The sequence below is a fragment of the Eleginops maclovinus genome, chromosome 1 (assembly GCF_036324505.1).
Source record: "Eleginops maclovinus isolate JMC-PN-2008 ecotype Puerto Natales chromosome 1, JC_Emac_rtc_rv5, whole genome shotgun sequence".
Lineage (NCBI taxonomy): Eukaryota > Metazoa > Chordata > Actinopteri > Perciformes > Eleginopidae > Eleginops > Eleginops maclovinus.
This window is the reverse complement of record NC_086349.1, coordinates 22,591,686-22,613,332: the sequence shown is the minus strand read 5'-3', so window position 1 is coordinate 22,613,332 and position 21,647 is coordinate 22,591,686. Positions and strand designations below refer to the sequence as shown.

Genomic DNA, 21,647 nt, shown 5'->3' with positions numbered 1-21,647 from the left:
TAGATTCTGAACAACAACAACAACAACAACAACAACAACAGAGCGCTATGACACAAAGGAAAATAACCTTGGGTAAAACTGTGTTAGTTGGATCCATTTGTTGATGATTGATGACGAAAAGAAAAATGTAGGGGAACTATTCTCCTTCAGTTCTCCTTTTATCTCTGGTTTGGTCTCCACCAGCTCATGAGAGAAAAGTATTGTAGCTGCTGGATTTCTCTTCACCAGCTAGTTGGGAATTGACTGATGTTTTGCAGGAAGTAGAAGGTAGATGTTTAGGAGCACAGTCTTTACAATGGATGACAAAGGCCAAAACGTTATGCTAAAATATTGAATGCAGCTATAAGTAATACATGCTAACTCCTGTTTTGAGAGGCATTATTCCCACTGTGAACCAGTCAGTCTGCAGTCCTGCATCATCTCCCTGCACAGCTCCGCACTGACGGACGCAGCAGGCTGTTGACGAGATTGAATCTGTGACCTTTTGCAAACAAGTAGCTCTTCCCGCGAATCCATCCTGCTGCTCTTCAGCTGATTGCCAAAGTGGTCGCCCATGTAACGAATATCTGTGGTGACCCTGACCCAAACCATTGATCACACTGATAATAAGAATAATGCAGCCTGATCTGAAGGTAACCATCAGTCAGTGAAACGGAACATTTTCAGCACATTTATTACATTGATCAAATAAAGCAAATTTGACTCTAAAATATTCAAAATACACGAGCACCATTTGGCAAATCAACGTGTATTTATTGAATCATTGACAGGTATTGACATACATGAACAATTTGTTTAGATTCATAAAGAACACACATGTAATGACATGAGATGATGAGTTTTATAACGAGCTGCATAAAATACAATAATTCAGGATCTTCAACTCAATTTCATTTATTTCTCATTTGTGTTACACACGTTTTTGAAGAATAGGAATATTTGACTTTACATTTCTATGACTGTACAATTCATTTGTGATAAAAATAACTATTTACAGCAGGACACACAGTACGGAGAAGTTGCTGCTGCTGCAAGCTTGTGATGTTTGCTTGGTTTGTAACAACTCTAACAGAAGTTTAATGCAGGATAAATGACCTCTCAAAGTAATATCTTAAACTCTGTTGCTCATTCTTTACAGACTTGTGTTTTCACAATCATCAAAACAGAAATGATACGAAAAGTATGGGGTAATTTTGGAGACGTGTGTTAAAGTGCTTACATTTATAATCCTTTTATTTAATAATGTTTGGTAATATTGAAGTAGAAATCAAGGGTTTACATGGTTGAATGTAAGCAGGATGTTGCATGTTTGTTACATTCTACAAGCTTTCCTTTTAGCTGAAGTCAATGAGAAATATGTGTTTATTATACTATATCTTACTAATCAATCATTCTTTTAGGCAAGTGATCTAAATATGTTCTTGTCCAGAACATTGTTTTACTTCTCAAAGGTCTGAAGATGCTTTGTAATCTTCCTGTAAATTTGAACAGGCAATTATGTTATGTTCAACTTTGAAGCGCGTGGAGAAAGCTCGAAACACATTACATGATGAACAACACGTTTAAATCATTACAAATCAAAAACGCAGTGAGTACATGCAATTAAGCATTGCAAGCAACCCAAATCAACCATATGCATGTGTTATAGATGTCTTTATATTATGTTAAACAATGGTGTTGAAGAATTAAAAACGTGATTATTTTTGCTGAATTCTATTCAAAGTACATACATGTATAATCTTGTATTGGTGTTGTGATTTTACATAGTAAATCATCATCATGTTTCCATGTCTTCATGCTTTTAAATGTGCAAACTAAACTCTTAACTGTGACACAGGAACGCTAGAAGGAGATGGATAATAAATGGTTGATTGTGAATATCGTCGTATTGCAGATGTTATCCAACAAGAGAAGGACAAACTATAAATGAACCTCACAGACCCTGACACAAGCCGTGTGAAACTTGTGACTCCCCTCAATGGCATTTTTGCAACACACTCTATAAAAGGGCCTGGCTGTATTTTCACGTAACACAACCCTGTCGACTACAGGGGGCGACCAAAGCTCACAAAAAATGAAGATGTGATGAGAAAGAACAGATTATATTTTACATAGCCCTCCTGTCCCGTGCCTGCCTAATATCAGGCCTACAGTAATGTGGTCAGGGTTGGTAAAGGTACTTTTTTTAACTTTTAGGTGGTTCATATACATGATTTACTTTTTCGTACAAGCAGTGCCATCATTTAAAGAGTCCAATGTCATTGTCCATCTCATATTTTGCAAATGGATCCTTGATTATTGTACACATGGTTAAGAACTCTCAAAGCCTTAAGTAATTTACAAAATTATTAATAATAATAATAATAATAATAATAATAATAATAATAATAATAATCATTTAGTTGCTTTCATATAACTCAAAACCAAGCATAATTAAAGGCAGATTACGTTTTTGCATTCATGATCCCACAATCTTTCTCAATACTTCCTTATGTTTATGATAAACTATTTTCCCTCCAGGTTTTGCAATGGATAATATTGGCCTGACATGCAACCTGGTACCCCCCAACCCTGAATATTCTCATGAAGTTGATTTGATTGACAGCATGCAAATCAATGACACTGTGTTGAACTGTATTTTCTCCACACAGCAGATGTTCCGTCCATCAGAGGCGATCCTGAGTCCTCAGTTGGGTTGAAGTTCAGTGAAGGTCACGACTGTTTGTAGATGCACGTCTTGGCTTGCTGCCTCATAATTACATTTGTATATTCTCATGGCAAATGTCTGACATAATTGCAGTTTTGAACTGTAAAAGGATCAGAATTAATGACCAGTCCTGCAGACAATGACAGTGGGTAGTTCAGCTCATAGTTACAGCACAACAAACAAGTTGTTTTTTAATGCAATTGTTTGGATGTCAAACATTCCTTATTGCAAACAATATTGCCCATTTCTATAAAGTTACATGTGTGTGTCTTACACTGTGCTCCCAGAGCCATAAAAGGCTGCACGAGGCAAATTCTGTAACAACAAAACAAAAAGCGGACAAATCTTCCTGTCTCATCCGGTGATTTAGATTGACTGGCCCGAGATCACCTCCGCCCACATTAAGTGATGAATTTAAAGTAATTTCCTATGCTTTACTGTAGTTTAAACCATTTGAAGACGTGTGTCATATTAAGGATGTTGTGTGCGGTTAATAGGCATGTTTTTTCTCTAGATCAAGGATACGTGAGCCAAAAGAAAGATAGCTACCTGTTGCTATCATGTGCAAACAAAGTGCATATTTGCCTAGTGCAGCTTTGACAAACCAAACAGTTCAAATCTGCGAGAAACAGACATTGTGAATTTAGATTTGAACCTAATTCTTTGCCATCAGGTTTTCCATCACAGTCAGTCCTCACTCAGCAAGTCTCTGCAGACCTCTGCAACAGGTTTCATTTGTCACACTATGGTACATTCAGGCCGGTCTACATTCCAACATTTTTTTGAAGGCTTTCCTGAAGCTGTCGTCCAGGAAGGCGTAGAGGAACGGGTTGAGGCAGGAGTTGGCGTAGCTCAGGCTGGTTATGAAGTAGGAGATCCCGATCAGGAGCGGCGTGGTCCTCAGGTCTGTCGTCAGAGCCACAATGGTGCTGAGGTGGAAAGGCGTCCAGCAGAACAAGCACACGGCCAAGACGATAAACACCATGATGGTCACTTTCTTCTTGGCTTTGTCCAGCGCTTTGGCATTGCTGTTGAGCCGCATGTTCCTCAGCTTGTAGAGCATCATGGTGTATAAGATGCAGATGGTTGAAACCGGAATGGCAAAGCCCAAGATGAGTGTGTAGATCCGGCTCGCTTTGAACCAGAAACTCTCGGGGCTAGGGAAGCTGAGCACGCAGCTCTTCCTCTCATCATCTGGGTTGACGAAGACGCCGGCGAACACAGTGAAAGGCATGACGATGAGGATAACAAGGATCCAGACACATAGCGAGATGATCTTGGCTGCTCGGTAGGTGCGGTAAGGCATGCGTTTGGACCTCACAGTGGCCAAGACAACCAGGTAGCGGTCAATGCTCATGACAGTCAGGAAGTAGATACTGGAGAAAATGTTGTAGTGGTCTATGCTGAGGATGACTTTGCACAAAACGTCGCCAAAAGGCCAGTAGTGCAGCAAGTGTTCGGCTATGTTGATTGGCAACACCAAAGTGAACAAATCATCAGCGATGGCCAAGTTCAGTATGAACATATTGGTCACTGTTTTCATCTTGGGTGCTTTGAGGATCACGTAGATGACGGCCGTGTTGCCTGTCAGTCCCACTGCGCAGATCACAGAGTAGATGACCGGTAAAATGACGTAGAGGTCAGCGTAGAAGTAAATCTCAGGAGGAAGGGTACAGTTCAGGTCAGTGCTGTTTCCGGAAGTCAGGGAGTAGAAATCCACAGAGTAATTGCAGACTGGGGGAGCACCTCCAGAGACGGACACATTCTCCATGTTTGAAAACAAATATCAACCAATTTAAATATTATAACTTTGTTTTAAAGAAGCATTGGTGTATTTGTTCCCCTTTTTAAGACACCTCTTTCACAAGATACCTGAGTCATTTGTCATTGAGCGTAAAAAGTTAGTTACACACAGCTCAGCAGACAAAAAAGGTTAAGTTAAGGTGGAATTAAACTTAATCACATCAGTGTAGAGGATCAGTCTGTAGAGCAACATTTCCCAGCAGCAGTCCACTAGCAAATTTAGGATCAGAGTAGTTTCACGGTGTTAGAAAAGGAGATCATCCAAGAATTATTTCACCTTTTCCCATGCACTCCTATTCACTGTACATAACCTTACAGACATAAGGAAATGAATATCAATCCTGTCAGACCTTGTCTTGAGAAAATCTCTCCCTAGCAGAGTTGGTCTGTGAATCACTGTCAGGCTGTTCGGTGTCCTTGATCCCTAAATCAGCAGTTTTGTGTCAGATTGTCAAAGTGTAGTTCTTGACACATGGTTTTATTTCCACTGGTGTTCCCCTTCACTTTTCCTTTCTGAAGTCAGCGTGAACATCACATTCAGTCTGCCTTTGTTGCGTTTGCCCTCACACAAGATATCCTTCCCCTCCTTTAAATATCTCCTCCCCCGTTGCCGAAGATTTACAATGAGTATATGAATGTTGAACGTGTCCACGATAACGGTTAAGTATGACTTAAGGCGCTGGTGCTCCCTCTCCGTGCTTCATGTGCGATCCGTAGAAAGTGCCAAGGTTTTACGCACGAGTGGTGCATCCCAAAATCTGAACCAAAGAGAGACATCAATTATTTGCCTTGCGCACATTTCAAACACAACAGTTCGCGGCGTGAATATAGGCAGCAGGTGCAGCTTCTACTATCAACATAACAGTTTTTCTAAATGAAATGTATTAAAACGATATACAACCAACAAAACTCCCGTTTAAGGAGATTTGAAAAGACTTAGCCACGCGATATAATGTTCTGTTGGCAGGGTTTTATATCCAAAATCATTTATAAACAATAATGTGTTATAATGACGAGGCATACATGGTCAACAAAAGTTTTTCACAGATATTAAAGTGCATGAGTTACCTTTGTCTGCGTGCCTGGTAAAGTCAATCTCCTCCAGTCAGTCCTCTGAGGTAAAAGCGCAGCTCTCCAGCCTCTGCTACGGTCTCTCTCTCTCTCTTTCTCTCCCCCCCCCCCCCCCTCTCTCGCTCTCTCTCTCTCTCTCTCTCTCTCTCTCTCTCTCTCACTCCCCACGCTCCTTGAAGGCAGCGCCACCGACTGACGTCATCACGAGAGCCCCGTGTCAATCATGTCAAAATCATATCTTTAAGGATTTTTTCTCCTTCTGTCAGGGAAGCACTTTTGGACATGTTTTTCCTTTTACTCCACTTGTCAATCAACACCCTATTGTCTGTCAATGAGATGTAAGAGGCAAAGCTATACCTCACATAATCAAAAAATGGTTCCCTTAATGTGTCACTTCAAATTAAAAAAGTAATTGCTAATATACTTTTACTTATTTTCATCATTTTCTTCACACTTCTATCAGCAGAAAGAAGCTGTTTCAGTGAAAAGAAAGTCTGATAAATCCACTGGTTACTACCTGCACAGCCCCAAAAAGTCTCATTATATCTTTGCTGTTTAGCTGATAAATGCTCCACTATGTTCACAAAAGAGCTCGAGTTTTCCTCAGCAGGTGGAGGAGATTAGTACTTCCATTAATTTGGGGGACTCATAAGAAGATCCAAGCAGCAGAGGTTGAAATACCCAGACATTAAATCCTTATCCAGGCTCATGCTGCTTATACATGCAACGTTTTTGTCTCGTACAATGCCCATAACAATGACCCCTCGCTTTCAGTTCGTAATGCAAGCTTTTCAGTTATTCATTTTTGAATCGCTCAAGCACAAATGGAAATAACTGGGACGACATCATCATGACATTTTTAGGGTTATTTTGTCTAACTTTTGAGAACTCCTTTCAGAGCCGCGGAGGAAACTACAATTCTTTTCCCAGGTGGAGCAGTTCTCCTCATGGTGTGCCACTTTTAAAGTACTTTTATCTTCTATCTATAACTTTAATCCATCACATCTTTTAGATTTAAAAAGGGGGCTTTGTTTTCTTTTTCAAAAGAAAGTATAGGTGTTGGTTTGGATTTCATTGCCAACGTAACGCCTGTATGATTACATTTTAATGGTGCTGGATTGAGGAAATGCTATGTGTTTTTAGAGTGGGCCTCCAGTGCCTTTATATTAGACACAGAATTGGAGGGGGTGGGGGTGGGGGTGGAGAAAGAGAGGATGACACACAGCAAATGGTCCCAGGCCGGCCCATACGGCGACCCGAGGTGATTCTATTTGAAAGAAGGCTATGGTTTCTCATGCGGCATCAAAGAGTTTTTAACTGGACATTTTAATCTCAGCAGCTGAGTCAAGTGTCTGCCTGGAGGGAGATACTTTGACATCTTCTGTGGAAATCAAAAACTTCCAAAAGTTCCTCCATGACATGTGAGATGGAAGAAGAAACTGTCTAACTCGTTTTTCAAGAAAGTTTTCGACTTGCTCTTTACAGTGTGATGGACAGTCAGAGTTGTTCTTGACTGAATGAAATGTGTCACACATACCAAATATGAAATATCCTTCCTCACTCAACCGTCTCATTGCAAGTCCATTTTTCTTCTCCTTTTCATTTTTCTTAGCAGATAACATCCTAAACATGAGGGCTCGTGGGATTGGTGCTTCAGGTCACTTGGAGCTTAATGCCCTCCTCTGGTGTTCTCTCTCTTCCCATGCTTTTTATTTCTGAGTATTTTCTGTTTCTGTTTTCTGTTTTCATCTCTTTGTATCAGTATCTGAAGGGCATCTTTTCATACTATGAATTGTCCAGATATATGTGTTCTGGTTCTGAGATAGTGTAAGCTTTTTAAGCCCCAAAAAACTCTGAAACATCACAGTTTTCTGTTTGGAAGAACGCATTTTATCAAAATGCTTTTAGTGGTTGTTAAGGTTCAATTCAAAGGTACTTTTTCACATATATTAAAAATAACAGACAACATTTATGTCCAGCGACTTACAGTTGTCTATTTACAGAAGTACGGCAACTGTTCAGAATATTTAAGAAACAAAACATCCAGATTTCAATTTATTTTGATACAATGACTTGCTAAACTATGTATAGTTTGTAAAAAAAATGTATGTATCCTTTAGCTAAATCATTTTCTCACCAGCTCCTGTCTAAGTTTCCCTCGGGTTTATGACTTATCACCTTTTCCCCTTCACCTCTAAAGTGGATTAAATATGTTGGAATCAACAAAGGGTCATTGCGTTAATCCGGATTCAAGGAGAGGAGAGTCAGCTCCATCTCACACACTTGGTGTACAGTAAAAACACATTTTCCCTGATCCTCCTCTTTTGAATCACTCACTTCTCTTTCACCTCCCTTAAGCTGCCAGTCGACTCTTTGATCCCGCATCCCAGCACGATATTTGAGATTTACACTTTTCTTTAAAAAACACATTTGCTATAAGCTCCCCATCTCTTTTGCTTCATCGACTGTGCTGCTCTCCCTCACTCGCTGTTGTTCTTTTTGCCCTGCTCTACCTAACAGATATGGAAACTGAATTTATTCAGCTAAATGGCTTCAAAACAGCTGTTTCTGTTTTTCTGACAGAAACTGTAGCACTGAAAGATGAACAGCTACTCTCAAGTACTGAGCGTCAACCAAACGTTCCTCGTAGGTGGCAATGAGTTTCAAGGGAGTCACTCTGATCCAGGCAACAGCAGTAGTTTGTAATATATGTTATCAAACAGTACTTGGCAGTCAGAAATAAATGAATAAAACATAAACCAGTTATATATTTGTCTAGGGAACAGTAACACTGTTTAATTATGAATGACACATTCACACCTAACACATTCTTCGGTTAATCACTCAGCAGCTCCTCGTGTTTTTTGCAAGTGAAACATTTGCTTTCATAAAAGTCTACATTTTAATGTCAAAATAAACTTCACGGAAACAAATATCACGCCTCAATTTTAGCAACTTTCAGATCTTTCAAACATAAAACTAGAGTTGTTTTCATAGCAGGATTTCACGCAGCACGGACACATAAATAAAACAAACATAGACAACTGTAGAACATTTTGCAAGACTGAAAATTACAACAACTGAATGTGGATAAAGTAAACATCAGCAATGATGTAGAAATCAAAAAGGTAAGCTTAACAACTAAAGCAAAAAATAAAAAAATAATACATGGAGCTGCCTGGATTGAAAGAAAACACGTGACTTTGAATTCAGTAAAATTGATAATACCACCGTGTCACACATGGAATAAATCCAGCTAATTGGTGTAATGAGTAATACAACCCGCCAGACCTGGTCAAGATCAATGAATTGCTTTCCTGCAGCAGGAAGTGGTCTGGAGGGTGACATAGATGCAGTGACATAAAGATCAATAACACAAACACGACCTTTACCAGTCAGGAGACAAACCAAAGACTATGGGTTCACACATCATGTAACGCGATACTCCAACACCTGCTCTTATATTAAGGGCATACAACCCACGCCCTGGTATCAATGTTGTGTGGCTTAACATTTGTGAGGTTGCAAAGTGTTGTTCAGAAAAATGTTGCAAAATAAAGCATTAGAGAGGACATATTCCGTTCAGTTTCCGGCTTATATTTGTATTTGTTGCTTCTGTTGTGACATGTTTACATGCTTTAGTGTTCAATACATTATATGAACCTGAAAAGGAGCAGAATGTTTCCTCGTTAAATACGACTGTGTCTGCCTTGCTTTGTCATTGGTAGAGCGTTAAAGTTATGGTTGGGCTCAAAAATTAACTATCCATTTTATTTCCCCACTGAATCTGTTCAGGGTGACAGCAGCGTAAGAAACCCATTGTCAGCGACAAGCAATTCCGACTTTCCCCTTCATAACCTGAATGACTTTGGTGTGTGGGAGGGAACACAAGCACCTGGAACATCCATGAATCCTGCGCAGCAAGAACCCATCCTGGAGTCTGGCTCATAAAATGCTCCTGCCGTAATTGCATTGCTTACTCTAAAAAAGTGTTTCTGTTTAACTGAGTGGTGACCACAGGTCTGTAGAGTGGCAGATATTTATGGGAGAACACTTTCACTTTGGTTGTAGGAAAGATAAGAGGTGAAAGTGCTGAGCCGAACTGAAATATGTTTTATGTGTTGAAGGTGCTGACAGGTCACACTGAAAGGTGATGGAATTTTTAAAAGCCCTGTCAAAAACAGCTGATGGATGGACTTCACTTACATGGTCAGATAATACACTGACACTGTGTGTGTGTGTGTGTGTGTGTGTGTGTGTGTGTGTGTGTGTGTGTGTGTGTGTGTGTGTGTGTGTGTGTGTGTGTGTGTGTGTGTGTGTGTGTGTGTGTGTGTGTGTGTGTGTGTGTGTGTGTGTGTGTGTGTGTGTGTGTGTGTGTGTGTGTGTGTGTGTGTGTGTGTGTGTGTAACATGCATTTCCTATCTTCTCAGTGTTTTTTCCCCCCAGGAGATCTCCTTCTGGTATCTTCAAATACTTTTGATGCATTTGCCATGATTTTAAGGTGTCTGCCTCAACCCCACAACCAACAGTGTTAAGTTTGTGGTGTCTGAAAATTCGGAAAGGTCTATAATCTTGAACAAATCCTTGTCATAAGTTTCTGTCGAAGTTACATTCAGAGTTGTGGTACATTGTGAAGTACAGTGAAAAGTATATTCATGAATGCTGTCATTATTCTTTGTATAATTTCTCACTGCCAACCTTATTAATAATCTTTATCCTAATTGTCATGCTCCATGGTTTTTATAATGATTTGGGATTGCTTATTTGCAAAGTACTTGTTTCAAACTATCACAGAGTGACTTGGATACTGAAGAAAACTTTGAAAAAGTGACGATTACCAAGTTTGGAGAGCGTTTATCTATTTGAGGTTTGAGTACATTTAATTGTGATGGACGTCAGAGATTATACAATCCTCCGAACAGTTAGGCCGCGAACCTCTAAAAATAATTGTAAGTTGTACTGGATTGAGTTATGACTTTTCATACCAACCTAAAGGGCTTTAAAGATGGTCTCAATGAGCTGTGTGCCTTATTCACTGTTGCTGCACCACCTGCCAAACTGCTGTCCATGATGATAAGTGGGTAAATCAACAAGCCAAACAACAATAACTAACTCCCAGTTGCTTTTAAAAATTATGGTATACACCTGTCCCTGTCACCTCATGCAGTGTAACGTCTCTGGTACAAACCCCCCTCCAAAAAAAGAACAGAGAATTCTGGTTTTCATAATACCCCCTCTTGAGCACACAGGGAGACGTCCAGGGAACATAAGGTGGGCCAGTGATGATGGATCAGACTCCAGTATGCTTAGCAGAGGAAGCAGTCCCAGCTTCATCCTCCGCTGCTGAGCATAAAACACTCAACTTGATAACATTAATAGGACCAGTACCGGCCCAGCACCTCAATACATGGCAGATTATAGCCTAATAAAAGGTTGAATTCCTGTTAGGGGCCCAATAAACCAGCTACTGATTATAGGATAAAAGAAAAACCAATAACAAAAAAAAGTGACAAAGCTATGGTTGCTAAACGATCGCTGCACCTTCCAATCAAAAGCTTGTCAATATTCCCGGGATCCTTTATGTGTTGCTGGGCACTGAGATCTAACAACCGGCAGCTTAGCAATAACACAATGATGTCTGGACAGCTGCTCATATTCGGCTATGTGTGCACACGAGCACGTCCGCCAGTTATCAAAGTCTGATGACCAATCACTAAGCTCTACTCTTCCCAATTCCTGCTACTTTGGCTTTGATGATGTGACTCCTAGCTCAGAAAGTAGATACGTTTACAGTAGGTATTCTCAGCATTTTCCATTCACTGAATATCACTGTAATCTCTTTCCTAAATTTGCAATCGAACATATTCCTTTGCTCTGTAAATGGTGATCGCACAACAATGATACCATCAGCGTTTTGGCTGGTTTCCTATAGGCCTCTCCTTTGCAGTGCAATTGTCTGAAATAAAATGCATTGTGTCTTGTTGTGTGTAGCTCAGAAGAAGCATGCAAAGACGGCAATGACATCTCTCCTGCCTTCCCCCACCAAGCTGCACTCCCTGCTCCCACTCTTCCCATATACCGGCTCGTTCTATCTGCCGGATGGGTTACTGTACTCAGGCCTTAGCACTCCAGCTTTCTGTTCCCTCTGCCTATCAGACCTTGTTGCACTCCTTATCACACCTTCTGGGCCTGCTTCTGCTTGGTTTGAGAATTGTCGCCTGATCTTGCATCTGATGTTTTATCTCCATGTTTCTTTGAATCGTGCATGGGAGTTCGCACCTGTTTATTTCATTTATCAGGTACTTCAAAACACACTACAACGATACAGATTGCATCCTCCAATAGTTCCAATTTAAAATGTTAATGGGTCCATGTGAGACATCATTCATTCATGACATTTGTGCAGGTCAAGTTTCATTCATCACTACATTGAAACTACATTTAAACTGTAGTTGAGACTCCGTGATTTCTTCTTCACATCTCGCTCAGCCAATCATGAAAACGACTCTATTTTTCATGAGCTCATTATCCTCAACAAGACTGATTTAGTAAAGTTTATGATTTTTTAAGGGCTTTCTAAAAAAGATGCGTCCCTCTTAGATTAGGTAGGAATGATTTCCTATTCTTAAATGCTTAATGAATATCTAATCTTAACTTTATGTGTTGATTGCTAAGTGACTAAATGACAACTATTAGCGTGGGTAGAAGCAGTAGAGCTGTCAATTGTGTTGTTCTATCCTAATTAATCAGGCTCTTTGTGTGCCTTAAATGTCTTTGCGGTGTGTTTTTGTGTTAAATTAAAGCTGTGATATATAGGATGAAACTTTAGCTACTAAGCCTTAAGATTCAGTGAGACAGGGCTAATTCTTACTGTTGAAAAATAGGCATAATGAAGCATGCAAACTGCTATTCCCCTACTTTGTTGGATTTTACAGTAGTCTGGATGCAATGAAAAGGGATTGGTCAGCAAATGTGAGTGCGATAAAAGCCTTTTTCATACCATACGAGGAGAGTGTGTGTGAAACACGGATAGCATTTTTCATAAGGGTAGGATGCCGGTGTATGTAAGCCACGTGTGCTTGTCTGTAAGAGTTATGTCTGATGCGTCTGGTTGAGCATTAGTAGTTAATTCACATGAAAGTGGTGGCAAGCTTCAGGCGATAAGTGCTCAGAATAAGGCATCCACACACACACACACACACACACACACACACACACACACACACACACACACAAACACGCATAGGTTCCCTAAGAACTGGTTATTTATCTGTGTTCAAATTCAATTTAGCTCGGCAGTAATTTACTTCATTTTGTGCTGAGGGGCAGAGGTCAAAGCAGCCACGCATGAGGAAAAGTGAGCTGGGTGTTTTTTTCATTATTTAGATTGTTCATTTTGCTTTTAAGCAGACATGCTGGGAAAAGCTTTCGATACATGACTTGAGGCAGCGCTGTTGATCAAATAAATATGGACGGAGCCTAATGATTGTGTTGCTTAAGCAAACAAATGAGAATGAGCGCTGGTAAATAAGTTTGATAGGGAAATGGAGAGATGGATCAATAGGTTAAAAGGGAGGGAATATTAGCTGCAACTGAAAAGGGGAGATGAAGCGCTGAGAGAAAATGAGGTCATAGATCAATAGAAAGGAGAGAAGACTGATTATCCACACGTTTTAGTACATTTTCTCATAAATTAACTCTCTTTCTGTCAGTTCTTGCAGAGAAAAGCGTTGCAGCCCAGGACATTTCCACAGCCTGTCAATTTATTCAACATGATAATCGTCGACAGCTAAGCCACAGCAGTAAGATGGATCATTAGATTGAATTTCTACAAGTGACGACTTTTTCCCAGAACTAATATTATACGTGGGGAGTGTCCGCTTGTGATTGAATCTGTCGCGTTCAATTCAGTCGTTTTATTTTGCTGAGCATCTAATGATGAGTCATTTTGACAAGTGCAATAGATTGACGCACAGGACTAAATGTTCAAAGGACTTTTGCATTAAACAACTGTTCTGTGGATGGACTAGAATTGAAATCAAGAGTGATTCAATTGTTTGAAAGCAGCAGTGACCTTAACTTCTCACAAAATGTTAACCCTACACAGGACTCCCCTTCAGACTCCTTGATGCAGGCGAGCAGATAAGCGCTTACTGTATTTGCTTGCACCGAGAGAAAGAAGAAATCAGATCAAAGATCCAACTCAAAGCAGAGGACAACCATGGACTAATATCTTATGTCACGCTAAATGACAGGTCCGCGACTTCATCTCTGAGTTATGGAACATTTATCCACACTCTAGAAATGTTTCAGTATGTACAATACTTCTAAAAGTGGTTCCAGAAACGTTTCCACACTTAGAGGACATCGTTTTTGGCGATTGCAGCTCTGGGTATTAACTCCATGGATCCTTGACAACAAATCACGCAGAGGAAATCGAGTAAAGACCTTTTTTTTTTTTACCTTCTTTGACCCTGTTTAACACACTTTGAGCTGTAGTTCAATTACATTTTCAGTTTTCAGTTTTAGTCAAGGAGCTAGTGACCGTACAGTGATCAGTTTCTGATGAAAGTGACAGAGTCCATGGTTCTGCAAATCTGCAAATTAGCATGTTGTTTTAAAAGGAGATAAAGGTTATGAAAGGACATCAATTGTTCATCAAGCAGAAACATATTCTCTGCGTTTCCATCCTTCCGCAGCCCTCTCTTCTTCTGCACATGATTACCCTTACGCCCTCCACTATTCTTCCGAAGCACTGACCTTATGAATAGCTCAAGAAAAGAAAGTGCAACACAGTAAGAGACTTACAAAAGGTTGCACATTTCCATTGTCGGTTTTATACAAGCTTTCCATCCTCCTATCAGCTTGTATTGGAAAGCTGCCTGTCAAATGTCATGTTGTGTGTGTGTGTGTGTGTGTGTGTGTGTGTGTGTGTGTGTGTGTGTGTGTGTGTGTGTGTGTGTGTGTGTGTGTGTGTGTGTGTGTGTGTGTGTGTGTGTGTGTGTTTGTGTGTGTGTGTGTGTGTTTCTTGATGATTGGTCCTATTGTTGTAGGCTTCTGATTTGTTTTAGGTGATTGTTGTTTTTTTGATTGCATTGTTTTTGTCTCTTATCTTAAGCCACCAATCCACATGTTCTCCGTCTGATCTAGCGTAATCAAATCAAAGCCTAAGCAAATTGTTTACTTTTGTATCACTCCTTCAAACTCTTTTTATCGTTGCTTATTAATAAAGACATATTTCAAATGTTCTGTCTTGTTGATTTCATCACTGTGGCCTATATATTATTATTCTGTTTGAGTTGAACAGAAGTTCTGAAAAGGTGCATACAGCACGTACATGACTGTCATTTCGTTTTATTTTGGATGTAATTTTCACTCCCAGTTTATTAGATTTAAAAAAGTTAAGTGGATTTGCAGACTTGGCTGTTTAGTGTCTTTCTGCAGCCAGACGGTAATGACAAGGTGCTGCATTAATTTGACTTAAATGAATATAACAGAACACACTGTCTCGATTAGGACAGAGAAAAAGGTAAGAGAGTAATATTATTTTACATCACCCTTTAGCTGAAACAGGAACACACATGGTGAACAGACAGCGATGTAAAGTGATTTCGTGTCACTCTTTCTAATACTCATACATGAAGATTTGATGTCACTCATACATATATATCTTAAGTGGTAGTTGCAGCTGTAAGTAAAAAATAACTATTATGGACTAATTATGAATATTTATTCATCTTTTAAAACTCAGTAATCAGTGAAAAAGTCCCTGTCCATGCCAACGTCACAGCTCTCATCCCATCTTTCACCCTAATGAGAATCCCTCATGCTCATACTTCTTTCCTCTAACCCACCTCCCTCCTCCCCCTTGTCTGTCAGGGTGATTATCCTCGTCTTTCCCATTGCCTGGCAACGCAACTAATGACTGTGGGCTTCCCTCTCTACCACTGTCAGGCTGCCAGAAAGAAAAGAGTAGAACGTCGTAGTCAGGTGGAGCAAACTCCTTTTTCATATTCATTGTATTTTTAAGAAACTATATTGTGCTCGTTTCAAAGTTCATATCTGTATTTTATTCCTCTACTGTGACATGTCTCCATGCTCAAAAAGCTTTCAACCTTAACAGTACACAACGTGCTTCTTATTCATCCTTTTACAATCTCACACCTATAGTGACAAAGCTGCTGTTTAAATTGCCGGCCTGCCGATTGGAAGCAGCTTGAATCAAGGTTTCTTTCACAGTTCTTGATTAGTTATAGTAGGAGGAGCACGTGTTATTATTAACATTCACTATGGCTTTCATTTATCCAAAGGACCTAGTAAGCCAAATAAGTGTGACTGTGAACCAGAATGCACAATGTCAGGATTCCCGATTAATGATGGCCGAATTTCCTTTCATCCACTTCATAAATGTACACCTGCTCTTATCCTACTGTGTCATATTAAAATGTCAGCCGAGAAAATGACCTAATGTGAGAGGAAATTTGTCAGACACTTCAGGGATGAAATGCTCACCTGGTGGCCTGTTAGTCTAATCTGTCTGTACCTTGCCACTTCAATTTGGAAGTGCCTGACTCCTGCCTTACTCTGTCCTTTAATAAGCCTTTGTAGAGTCCACGATCTGCAGAACATACGATTTTCTTTTTGAGGCACCAATTACAGTCCACTAATTGCGTTCTCCTGTATCTGTTTCTTTCTATGTATTCTCTTTTCTTTATGATCCTGTTTGTTTGAGACAAAGTTTTCTGCTCTACTAAGTCCTATTTGGCCCTGCAGCAAAACATTTGAGGCCAGTCCTGTGATATTCCCACACAAAACGATTCCTCATCGGGGCTTTAAGATAAACAGAGAAACCCCAGACTCCCACTTCACATTCCCTTCTGGACATCAATCAGCAATGTCTCAGCTCTGGTCCCCTCTGTGGCTGGTCTTTTCTTCTTTTGATTTCATAACAGAGTCGATAAAACACACACACACACACACACACATTAGAAACACACTGCTGCTGCTGCTGCTGCTGTCACTACTTAGACCATTGCAGACTGAACCTTTACGTACATCATTATTTTTAACACACTCGAGGAAATAAGAGCCTTTGTCCCCATTAGATAATAAGTGCCGCCTGATTCAAGCAATATTCAAATGTGTTTGAACTTCTATGCAGGAAAAACCTTCTCAAATGTAGTGGACTGCCCGACCATTTTTGCTACCATTCATCAGCAGCTTTCTGTCATTTCTTTAGAGTTTGAGAAATAGTAGGTAATCTTAAATCTTCTTAATCTTAAATCTTCTCGCTGCAGAGCTACCACAGCCATTTTCCTTGTTTCAAACGTTGATGTGTTTAGGTGTGTCTTCTGCCCGATTCATCCACAGTACGACATTTCTGACAACAACATTTTTTAGAAGATATTAATGGTTCGAAGACGATTCCATTTCTTTTGCTTCAGGAACCACAGCATGTTGATAATGGTGTTTCTGAGTGGCTGACAGCCTGGCAAGTTTTCGAACTGTGCAAACGTAAAATGTAATCTTCGACAGCAACTACCTGCACAGACTGCATGTGTGGCGTGTCCCTGTGGGTTTGTATAACAGCTCAGCCTCTCACTGAACTCAGAGTTTGTTTTTTTTCTTACAACCTCTCTCCTTTTTATTATTTTCTGCTTGTTCATGAGGCAGATCCATAACGCCCCAGGATAGTTTGTGGATATGTTTTAAGTTTGCTTTCACTGCATTAACTGTAGGAAGTCTAATACATTATGCCCATATCTTGAATTATTCCACCCGTATCAATTGAAACTAACCCATTATCTTGAGAATGTCCCTTTCAAGGGGACCCAAGGGCCACCCCACAAACCCTTTTCCAAATATAAAAGAAAAAGACCCCCGAAAAATGAGTTTGAACAGATATGAACTATTATTTGTTTCAGATGTATGTATAAGGGTGGAACATGGTGAAAAAACTGCAGCCAGACTCCATCCTATGTACCAAAAACATCTTGGTTAACACCCTTTTGACTTATCAACATTTAGCTTGGGCGATGACATAGTTTATTTTACATATTTCATTAGTTTTTCTGTTGTGAAACAATGCATCTCTTGCTTAGAATAACACCAATTAGTTTTGATGCATTTACTCATCCTAGTATTAGGAGCAGTGGTTAACTTCTATACAGGGCCATGGGATCCAGTGTGTTGCTTAAGTGAACTTTGGTACTCAACATCACCCATTTGGTTCCAAAGCAAAGTCCCTAAGGAGTAAGCTACTTCCGCCCCTCAACAGTGACCGAGAATCGAACCCTGTCCTCGAGTGCCAAACCCCAGCCACTGGAACTCTAGGGAATTATCTGTTGCACTCTCTGGTGGCTGTCAGCAGGGAATTCATTGACATGAACAGAAAGTTGCCACTGCCTGCTGATATCAAGAATAAAGCACACACTTTCTCACTCGGCATTTCAGTGTTGTTTTTACTTTCTCACACTGCACTGTCTTGCTAACATCCCTCTCTTAACACCTGTGCGCACCTTGCTCTTTTCATTCCCTTAGTCTCTTGCTCATTTCATCCACTCATTCTGCATTAAACACTACCCTCTAATGCATATTGTTAATGCATCACAAGCACTTACTCACAGACACCATTTATGCTAATGTTGTTTCTCTGAATGTTCCTGTTGTTGGGTTTTCTATTCGAAATACCATTGCCGTGCATTGATATTAATTAAAGAAGCTCTTATCTTGTTCAGACTTTCAGCAGACTTGTGTTATGTGTTAGCAGTCGATCTGCTTTGCTTTTTGCAGAAGCAAACAGCCACAATGATAAGAATTCTGCAAGCATTATCAAAGAACAATGAATTTAACTCAACTGTTGATCCCAAAGCAAAAGATGGATTTCCAGTTCATAACTATAGTATGTTGTGTTGTTGCGGTTGCAACACATTTACATAATACTGCTTGTTATGCCACAAAAGTGCTGTGTTGAATGTTTACTGTACCTTTATAAAGATTTAGGTTATACATCAGCTTGCTTAAGAGTCATCCCATTTGTTTTCTGTGTCTGTTTTACCAGAATTATTGTATAAACGTAAATGGATTTCTAAATAAAAACCTATATTTTTATTGCTACTTCTCTCCCTTTTCCTATTTTTTTATTCCTATCTTGTTGGTGATAGAAAATCCTGTTCTATGCAGATGACACTCCACTGTTCCTATCCCCTTTACACATCTCTGGTCTATAAATATGTTTCTGCACACCCTGCTGACATCTCCACTTTATATCCTCCTGCAACCTGATCCAATTTCATATGTCATACATTACAGAGGTTATTGTCACCATCATAAGTCATACTGTATGTGCGGCCAAGCAGCATCCCACTGTGTGTTCCACTTGTAGAGAAAGAATATATAGACAATCAACATTCCTTGGATTAGAAGCGTCTCACTTTAGGAAGCATATATTAGAGTGTGGCCAAGTATGAATAGATCTAGGTCTGATTATGGTTTTATCCTACTATGTATGTGTGAATGAGAGGGTAAGAGTGGGGAAAGGAGGGCATTTAGTGGGAGTAAATTTGCATGTGTGTGGGTTGTGCTTATTACTGTGGGGTGACACAAGAAATGACACAGCCCATTTAAGGGCCTGTAAAGAGGTCAATGTAGCAATACAGAATGCTTGTGTGTCAGCGAGCCTGATTTTCCGACTCTGCTGCAGCACAAAGCACGGTAGCAAAGGTTTGTGTGTATGGCCAGTGGTATATGGGTTGGTGACCTTTTGAGCCGTGTAATTAATCTTTTCTGTTCAGATCTTTTGCTCTTTGACATTTATTCTCAGAAAATGTTGCCTCACACCCAGGTAAACATCGGTTTGAATGAATAGCTTGGAGCATAAAAGTTAATATCCGTATTTCTCACTTTCACATAGAAGTTTTACCAAGAAATGTTTATGCTTTTTGAGCCTCGGGCGGACGGTTGAGTTGAAAAATATGTGCACTGAAAATGACTTTTCCCATGCAGGCATTTGTTGACTGAACTAGAAGTGATTCTTCTTGGAAAGGTTGACCTTGTTTCCGCAGATTTACATAGTTTTCAGCAAATGTAAACATCGAGCCAAGCACTGAACATTTGATGAGAATATCATTGCCAATTCCGAGACTTCAATCCCAACATTGCTGTTCTCATGGAGCTCATGTTTACTGTAATATATAGCTGTCCATTTTTCATGCTATATTTGATTGTATCCATGTCCAGAATTCTTAATTCAAACCTTTGTATTCTATTCCTTTCCTCCATCCAGATCCCATCTCCACTGTATTCTCTTTGATCCGTGGTTGAGATCTGCCTTGAAATTTCTTAACCATGATTCTCACTGAATCTATTTCCCATTCCTTCTTTTGTATTTGTTAGAACGTGAAAAATACAAAGTAATTGTGAAAATATATTTAGAAAGAGTAAATTGTTCCTGATGAAAAGGGCTTTCTATTATTGCTGTGGTGATTTGACTCATCTATTAGTTGTTGTGATCCTTTTAAGGAATGAACCAACTCTTTGATGAAAGGCAAAGAGTTTGTCCTTAGGGTTTATTCTTATCTTAAATCCTTAGCTGGAAGCATTTCAGCGCTAGCAGACTTTGAAATGGATGAGATTTGTTTCATCATTCTGCCTCCTTCTTTCTTCTTAATTCATCGACTGCTATGTCCTGAGCTAATTCTTTAAAATGTATGATCTTTTTTCACAACCAGCAGCAGTGTGGTGCAATGACACCTTAAGGCAGTGAAAATACTTTTGTTCAAAGCACTGTGGGGTCAAGGTGCCGCTGGCTACAAAACGAAGCCCGTATTGAGTGAGCAGGTATAAAGAGAGATGGAACAAGGAGATGAAGTTATCAATCTGTCTGTTATCTTTTCCTTCACGTTTATTAAAGTTTCCAGGTTCATCTTTTCCCCTCTCATATATATCTCAGCGACTTCTTTAAAATGTTAATGTATTTTTAGTCCCTCTTTGGTCTGTCCCTGTTTAATCTTCGCTGTAGCCCTTCATCACGTTACCGTGCTCCTGCTCATGTTCTCATTAATTTCTTCTTCTTTTCCTTGATTTAATTTGCCAGTGGCGTCTTGATTCATTCATTCCCTTTTACCTCAATTGGTCCTGTATTCTCTTTCTTTGCATGCAATTAAAATCAGTGCTGGCATGTAGAGGATCCGAGAGGGTGAAATGTACAGGGCAAATTAGAGCCACCAGAACTGATAACTGAAGCTGCAACATTTCTCCAGGCTTTGCAGCCGAGTAAAAAGATTACAGTAAGCACACATCAACACCAACTTAAAAAGAGAGGGATGGATACATGAAATTACACTTTACATATACCAAACTACTACAACTAAAAGGCAATATGTACATAGTTTACCATGTTTTATAACTGATTACTGTAAGTTTAGATTGTATTAACCCAGTAGTAACGGGTCAACTGCTGAACACTATTTCATTGGAGCATGTTGCTCAGTGTTACACATTGACGAACTAGTTAATCTTCATGCATATCTTTTGGATGTCCAGTTAAAGCCACATAAATTGCAACAAACAAGTAAGGAAAAGGGACTGCAAATCAAATGTGAGTAAACAGATTGATGAATCAGAAAAACCAATGTGAAACTAATAAAGGCGGAACAAATAATGAATCTCCAACTAAAGAAAAGGCTTCAGGTAGGAATAATATTTTACTGATTGAATTCTGTATCACAAAAGTGATTTGGTTAGCTGGTGATTTGTATCAACCAGGAAAGAAATAGTCACTGTCCACACCTAAATGCAATTTGCATCCCCCTGCCAAATATCAATCAATGTCTGTCGTTCTGCCTTTCAGACTTTCTGATATTTCTGCACGTTGCAGCCCTGTAACTTTGAAAGTCTCGGAGTCTCCACCGGACCCCTAACCTGTTTACTGCCGTCTTCATAAGGCATCAGAAAGGTTTTTTTTGGCCTCTGATTTGATCAGGATTAGAGGGGGAGGAGAGAGTGATAACACTGTAGTTTTTAAGGGTAGGAACTGCCTTTGGATCGATCTTGGCAATAACACAGA

General features: G+C 39.8%; 1 protein-coding gene across 1 annotated transcript; it reads right to left on the bottom strand.

Moving 5' to 3' along the window:
* Window positions 1–853: 853 nt before the first annotated feature.
* npbwr2b (neuropeptides B/W receptor 2b) lies at window positions 854–4,514 on the bottom strand. The gene has a single exon (XM_063888938.1). The coding sequence runs from the start codon at window positions 4,476–4,478 to the stop codon at window positions 3,462–3,464; it is 1,017 nt and encodes a 338-aa protein (XP_063745008.1). The 5' UTR covers window positions 4,479–4,514; the 3' UTR covers window positions 854–3,461.
* Between the last annotated feature and the right edge of the window lie 17,133 nt (window positions 4,515–21,647).

Excerpts from the sequence above, each read along its gene's own strand:
- npbwr2b (XM_063888938.1), bottom strand. The coding sequence starts at position 4,478 with ATGGAGAATGTGTCCGTCTCTGGAGGTGCTCCCCCAGTCTGCAATTAC.